This window comes from Sinocyclocheilus anshuiensis, unplaced genomic scaffold (genome assembly GCF_001515605.1).
Source record: "Sinocyclocheilus anshuiensis isolate Anshui unplaced genomic scaffold, SAMN03320099.WGS_v1.1 scaffold267, whole genome shotgun sequence".
Lineage (NCBI taxonomy): Eukaryota > Metazoa > Chordata > Actinopteri > Cypriniformes > Cyprinidae > Sinocyclocheilus > Sinocyclocheilus anshuiensis.
The window spans coordinates 4,068,411-4,075,840 of record NW_015552637.1 but is presented as its reverse complement, the minus strand read 5'-3'; the positions used below and the strand labels follow the sequence as shown (position 1 = coordinate 4,075,840).

General features: G+C 36.7%; 1 protein-coding gene across 4 annotated transcripts in view; it reads left to right on the top strand.

Moving 5' to 3' along the window:
* LOC107666852 (ral guanine nucleotide dissociation stimulator-like) overlaps positions 1 to 7,430 on the top strand; it is a 38,368-nt gene that overhangs the window by 7,683 nt on the left and 23,255 nt on the right. For 3 of the 4 annotated variants that reach the window (XM_016458350.1, XM_016458349.1, XM_016458352.1), the window contains exon 3: positions 6,386 to 6,433. In XM_016458350.1, coding sequence (XP_016313836.1) covers positions 6,386 to 6,433 — 48 coding nt within the window. Of the gene's footprint in view, positions 1 to 5,134; positions 5,421 to 6,385; positions 6,434 to 7,430 lie in introns of those variants that run through there. The other variant, XM_016458351.1, reaches the window with a different exon arrangement.

Sequence of the window (7,430 nt, the reverse complement as noted above, 5' to 3'; positions counted from 1 at the left end):
TTCTAAGCGGTATGTGTGGAGAAAACCAGGCACTGCTCATCACTTGTCCAATACAGTCCCAACAGTGAATCATGGTGGTGGCAGCATCATGCTGTGTGGGTGTTTTTCAGCTGCAGGGACAGGACGACTGGTTGCAATCGAGGGAAAGATGAATGCGGCCAAGTACAGGGATATCCTGGACGAAAACCTTCTCCAGAGTGCTCAGGACCTCAGACTGGGCCGAAGGTTTACCTTCCAACGAGACAATGACCCTAAGCACACAGCTAAAATAATGAAGGAGTGGCTTCACAACAACTCTGTGACTGTTCTTGAATGGCCCAGCCAGAGCCCTGACTTAAACCCAATTGAGCATCTCTGGAGAGACCTAAAAATGGCTGTCCACCAACGTTTACCATCCAACCTGACAGAACTGGAGAGGATCTGCAAGGAGGAATGGCAGAGGATCCCCAAATCCAGGTGTGAAAAACTTGTTGCATCTTTCCCAAAAAGACTCATGGCTGTATTAGATCAAAAGGGTGCTTCTACTAAATACTGAGCAAAGGGTCTGAATACTTAGGACCATGTGATATTTCAGTTTTTCTTTTTTAATAAATCTGCAAAAATGTCAACGATTCTGTGTTTTTCTGTCAATATGGGGTGCTGTGTGTACATTAATGAGGAAAAAAAATTAACTTAAATGATTTTAGCAAATGGCTGCAATATAACAAAGAGTGAAAAATTTAAGGGGGTCTGAATACTTTCCGTACCCACTGTATATATGAATATAAAGATTATAATATAAAAAAATAAATGTAAACCTGAATGGTTGGAAGCAACACAAAATTATATAAACTCAAATAACAATATAGACCTCAAAAATAGTCATTATAATAATATTATTGCTTTAAAATAATTAATATTCATGAATGTTTTTCTCCTCCATATGGTCCATATGGTTCTTTACATTTCAGGAATATGTTTAAAGCCAAAGTCCTTAAACAGCACCAATATTTTAATGATTTGAAAACGAAATAACTAAAATAATCTGACTAGCTCATAAGATCTATCTTTAGCTATATGATTCAATGAAATGTTTATTGAATATTGTAAAGAATCAAGTCACATAATTGTGTTGCCTCGTGTTTTATTAGCAGGTGCATTAAATGCATTGCTGTTTAGGGCAAATCTACTATAAAAGATTGACTAAGAAAGAAAGGTCGACTATAAAATGATGGTTGTTTTACATGCAAAGTTGTTGAGCAGTAGATTTGATGGGAAGGCTGCCATTCTTGAAATCTGAAGCCAGTTCAATCATGTAATAATTGCCCCAGACCTCTCAGCAATGATAAAGTCCTGTATTCATAACTTAATCTTGATCATGGTCAGTATAAGTGTCATTATGCTTGCCTGTTTGAGACTGAAAAATGTTGTTTGTTTACAACTGCATTGTGTTACAGTTGCCCCCAATCTCCCCTACTAAGGGCAGAGAGGATAGTAAACACACAGAGCAGCTGATATTGTCTTGGGAAATTCTATAGAGGTTTTCTTGTTCCCCTCCCCCGGGGCGAACGCTAGTGAATACAGCGGCTCAAAGCGTTTGACTGAGAGAGTAAGAGCGTGTGGAGGGAGGAAGGGCAGCATGACATGACAGCATGTCCTGTTTCCTGTGTTTGTCCACACTTATTATGCACTTCCTGCTGGCAGAGAAAAGCCATGGAAACTTACAGCTGGTTTAACCTAAAGGTAAAACTCAAAAGTTTCCAAATGTACAACAAGGGTGTGAATTTCGTAACATGAATTTCGCAACGTGATATTAACAGCTAGTGTAAAAGCGTCTGCGTTAATGAGCTGTTAATGTTCATTCCAGACCTGACTCAGAAAGGATTGGTAATGGAAATCAAGGAGTTTTATACCTTGCGTTACATAAATCAAAGACGCAATGCAAGTATCACTATTATCATCCTACTTAACCCAGGATTACATATTTTTCCAAACATCCAACCCTTACAGTAAGTGGGAAAAAAATTGACATGATATTTATTCCATTTATGAATGGAAAGCACCCTAACAGCTGTATAGCAATACAATAAAATACACCAAACTCTCAACAACTAAAAAAAAAAAAAAAGGAACAAACATCCAGAACACTCAGAAACACATAGTAACAAAGTAAAACAGTTCAAAATACCCTAGAAACTGCATAACAATACCTTGGTAACCACCCAAAATGCATAACATTCTAAAAACCACCCAGAACACTCCAGCAACTAGCAACACACTATTTAAAACACCCTAGAAACTGTATAGCAACACATTGGTAAACACCCAGAATGCATAACATTCTAGAAACCATTCAGAACATTCTAGCAACTGCATAGTAACATACTAAAAATGTTTAAAATATCTTACAAACTGCATAGCAACACTCTTGCGACCACCCAGGATGCATAGCAAACTGCATAGCAACATGCTAGAAACCACTAGAACACTCCAGCAACTGCTTAGCAACACACTATTTAAAAGACTCTACAAACTGCATAGCAACACCATGGGAACCACTCAAGAAATCATAGCAACATGCTTGAGACCAATCAGAATGCATTAGCAACTGCTTAGCAACAGATTGAAACACATAGAAGCTACATTGCCAACCAACAGTTTCTGAGTGATTTCTAGCATGCTGCTATGCATTCTGAGTGGTTACCAAGGTGTTGCTATGCAACAACCCATAAACCACCCAGAATGCATAGCAATCTTTATAGCAACATGCTAGAAACTATTACAACACTCTAGCAACTGCTTAGCAACACACTAAAACTATTTAAATCACTCTATAAACTGCATAGCAACACCTTGGCAACCACCCAATACCTTGACAATATGCTAGAAACCACACATAACACTCAAGCAACTGCTTAGCAACAGACTAAAACTATTAAAAACGCCCTAGAAACTGCATAGCTACACTTTGGGAACCACCCAATACTTTGACAACATGCTAGAAACCAATCATAACAAACCAGCAACTACTTAGCAACAGACTAAAACTGTTTAAACACATGGAAACTGCATAGCAACACCCTGTCAACCACCTAACACCTTGGCAACATGTTAGAAACCATTTAGAACACTCTAACAACTGCATAGCAACACACTATTTAAAACACCCTAGCAACTGCTTAGCAACACACTATTTAAAACATCCAAAAAACTGTATAGCAACACTTTGGTAACCACCCAGAATGCATAACATTGTAGAAACCACTCAGAACATTCTAGCAACTGCATAGTAACATACTAAAAATGTTTAAAATGTCTTACAAACTGCATAGCAACACCTTGGCAACCCAGAATGCATATCAATCTGCATAGCAACATGCTAGAAACCACTAGAACACTGCTTAGCAACACACTATTTAAAACATTCTACAAACTGTGTAGCAACACCTTGGCAACCACCCAACACATTGGCAACATTTTAGAAACCACTAGAAGACTCTAGCAACACACTATTTAAAACACTCTACAAATTGCATAGCAACACCTTGGCAACAACCCTACACTTTGGCAACATGCTATAAACCACTCAGAACACTCTAGCAACTGCTTAGCAACAGACTAAAACTGTTTAAACACATACGGCAAAGAACCATATTGGCAACCACCAGATTCTGAATGATTCTAGTGTGTTGCTATGCTATCTTAGTGGTTGCCAAGGTGTTGCTATGCTGCAACCCAGAAACCACCCAGAATGCCTAGCATCACTCTTTGTTCAGAAAAATCTAAAATTCTTGTTTGTATTACATTTATTTTCAAATGAGACGGTGCTCCAAGTGGATATGGCTGAAGTGGCACTTACACAAGAAAAAAGAAAAGCAAAGGAAAAGATTCCCCAGTAGGAAAGACAGACCTCAAGGATTTTTTTTTCATCCAAGTTTCAGTTCAGTTTAGAGTAATATAACGTCATGTCTGTGGTTCACCTGTGGCGGCGTCTCACAGAGTCAAGCTATTTTTACTTTCTAAAACATGGAACTTGGCTGTTTCGTTATATATAAACAACACTCCAGCACAGCAAATAGGTTGTAATCAGCGAGGTTAACGTTCATTGCTCTCAGGACTGCATGAAGTGTAACCAAAACCCAACACCTGCACGGCATGTCGCCATCTCTGTGTCAATATGTGCTTTCGGTTGAGTATCCTTTTTAGATAAACAGGTGTTGCCCCATGTTTTATTAGCAGGCATTTGTCATGTCATGCATTGCTGTTTAAAGAAGATCTCTTTTAAGATCAACCATAAAATGATGGATGTTTTACATGCAGACTTGTAGAGCAGTAGATTTGACGGGAAGGCTGCCATTCTTGAAATCTGAAGCCGATACATTTGTGTGTTTTTATTTACTCCCGTTTCATTCATTGCATTAAACTTCACCAAACAGGTTTAGCAGCATTAATCTACACATGTAAGGCTTATGGGAACCTGTCAAAGTCATATTTTTCCCAAAATTAAAATAAATACTGTGCATAAAAAAGGAGGCCTACTTTTGGGACCATTATGTTTGTATTTATATATTTATTACACGTTTCAGTCATATTTTCACCCCAAAATTAAAATAAGAATCTATATGTGCATTAAAAAGGAAGCCTATTTTTATTTTGAAATAAAAATATATATAAAAAAATAGAAATAAATTCATGACAAATATTTACATTACATTACAAATATTAAAAATGTTTTAGATTTTTGTCAGTCATATTTCCCCCCCCAAAATTAAAATAAGAATCTATATGTGCATTAAAAAGGAAGCCTATTTTTATTTTTAAATAAAAATATACATAAAAAATAAAAATAGAATTAAATTCATGACAAATATTTACATTATATTACAAATATTAAAAATGTTTTAGATTTTTTTAACAGTCATATTTCCCCCCCAAATTAAAATATGACTGAAAAAATTAAACATTTAAAAAAAATAAAAATATATATTAATAGTATTATATTTTATTTCAATATAATATTTATTTATTTATTTATTATACATATATTTCTATTTTTGAAAAATGTTTTATATTTTTCACCCATAAATGAATGAAGAAGAGAGAGAGATTGTGTGCGAGCCTGTAACAGGAGTGCCCTTGTGACGTATACGTGTGTGTGTGTGTTTGTGTGTGTGTGTGTGTGTGTGGAGGGGGTTGGCCTAGCGACAAGCTCAGGTGTGATTGCACGGCTCCATAACAGAGAGAGTGAGATTTGAGCGGGGAAGACAGATAGACTAAGAATCTCGCTGATTGAAATCAACACTCCTCTGTAAGCAGCAGCAAGAAAAATAGCTTAAATCGAACAGATGAAAAGGCCTGAAGGAGATGGAGTTCTCCGGCAAACTCTAAGGATTTCCAGGAAGTTGGCAGATCTCTGCCTGTCTGGACTCGCTGAGTTGAAGGTAGTCTTTTTCCTTGAGTTGTTTTTCAATTTAAGGCACACACAACACTGAATGATTTCAAGCAAATGAATTGCAACTGAGGTAATGTATGAATGTTTTGCTTTGCTTAGGGTTATGGCTTTTTTCAAGACTTCTCAAGATTATTATGAAGTATCTTGTGTGCTTTATAACAATTTAGCATTTCCTGCTCAGGAAAAATAGCAGCTTTTTAAGTAAATATCTGAAATTTGTGTTCAAATTTGAACACTGATCTTAGTAAGTGATCGATGTGTATCATTCTGCTGGAAAGCATGTGGACGTTTCAGACAGTTACTCATAACCATGTCACCAGGTTTGTTTTTGGCCTGTTGTCTCATGCATTTTTAGTGTCGGAAAATCTCTGTCAAATGAGTTGAGTAAATCAAAAGCATTCTAATGCATACGTCAGTTTAAAAGCTGGAAATTGAAACAGAAGGTTGAATGAGGCGATTTCTGTGATGCGTAAAGTTTTTGTTGGAGATAACATGTAAATGTTATGCCTTATCACTGAGTTTAGGCTTTAAATGTCAAACTCAACATAACTGCCATTGCAATCTTACCTTGCTTTAAATGCAGCCATTGTTAGGACAGAAAGTGGAGCTTTAGCCATAGCTAATAGCAAAGTTTAATAATTGAGCTGATATTTAACTGTTTTGAGATAACGTTTAATGTTTAATGTCAAGTTTAATGTTCCCAATCAAAGTGCATCCTGACCAGCTCAACCAATAGCGTGAGTTTGGGGCGGGACTATGTGTTTGTCCAACCAATGGCAACATGGGGAGTGTTCTGGAAACCTGTTGGAAAACGGTCGCTTTTTTTACACTTGTAATTTATGTAATTGTTTAATCCCAATTATTAATGTTTGCATATATGCATCTTCAGTCTAAACAGTGTTTACATTGGAAATATATGATGCACTTACATTTTTTTTGTCTGTGTTCTTTTAGGGGGAGCCATCCCCGATGAAGACCACATGGTACTGTCCACTGGACCTGGTAAGACTGGACCTTTTCTGCCAACAGAAATGCTTCTTTCAAACAGTCTGTGTCAGCTGCAGCATAAAATGATTTTCTTATTGTGTTTTGTGGCATAGTAGCTGAAAACTGAAAATCCAATGATGTTCAGAATGCCCACATACCTTCTGATGCGTATTGCACACAAACTGGCAAACACTATCTGAAAATCAGGTGTTCCGATCTGATTGGCTGGCATTTATGTAATGCAATCCAGCAGCCAAGGTGCACTAGTCCTCCTGGAAACAAAGTCATGTTCAATTAGGGTGCCCATTTGATAAAATGAGTGCTTTTTAAGGCAGAACTAATCAGAGATTTGAAAGATTGCTGTTTGAAAGGTTACTGGCATCAGATTTTGAGATTGAAAATAAATATTGAGAAAAATATCTGGTTTTCATTTTTTTTTTAGTTTCACTATTTTGAATTTTGGGGTCAGTAATATTTTTGTTAAAGGTCCACTGAAGTGCCCTGAAACATGCAGCGTTATTCTGTGTGTTGACGTAATTTCAACTGAAACAGGAAGTCAGGGCGGGACATATCAAGCAGCACCACCCCCTTTTTTAAATAGCCAATAGCATTTTGTTTATGTCACCGTTGAGCTCAGTAAAGCCGCATTTGACAGAGTATGACAGCCACAGTCTAATAGATTTCCCCTTTAGATTCAATATGAAACTGTTACTGAAGCAAAACAGTGGTTATAATGATTATAATGATTCTAGAGAGTATTTGATTGGTGATGAGAATCTGAAGTGCAAGGCAATGTCATCAAAATCGCTGACCCATATTGTCAGAATTTAGAGACTGTACATTTTGAATGCTTATATCTTGTAAATGCAAATTTTGTCATTGTTATGGAGCACACTAGGTTATAGATAACTTTAAGGCTAACATATTCATACTAAAAGCCAAAAAACTTCCATTTTAATTTCATGGGGACTTTAAAGGGGTCATATGATGCGATTTAAATTTTTCCTTTCTC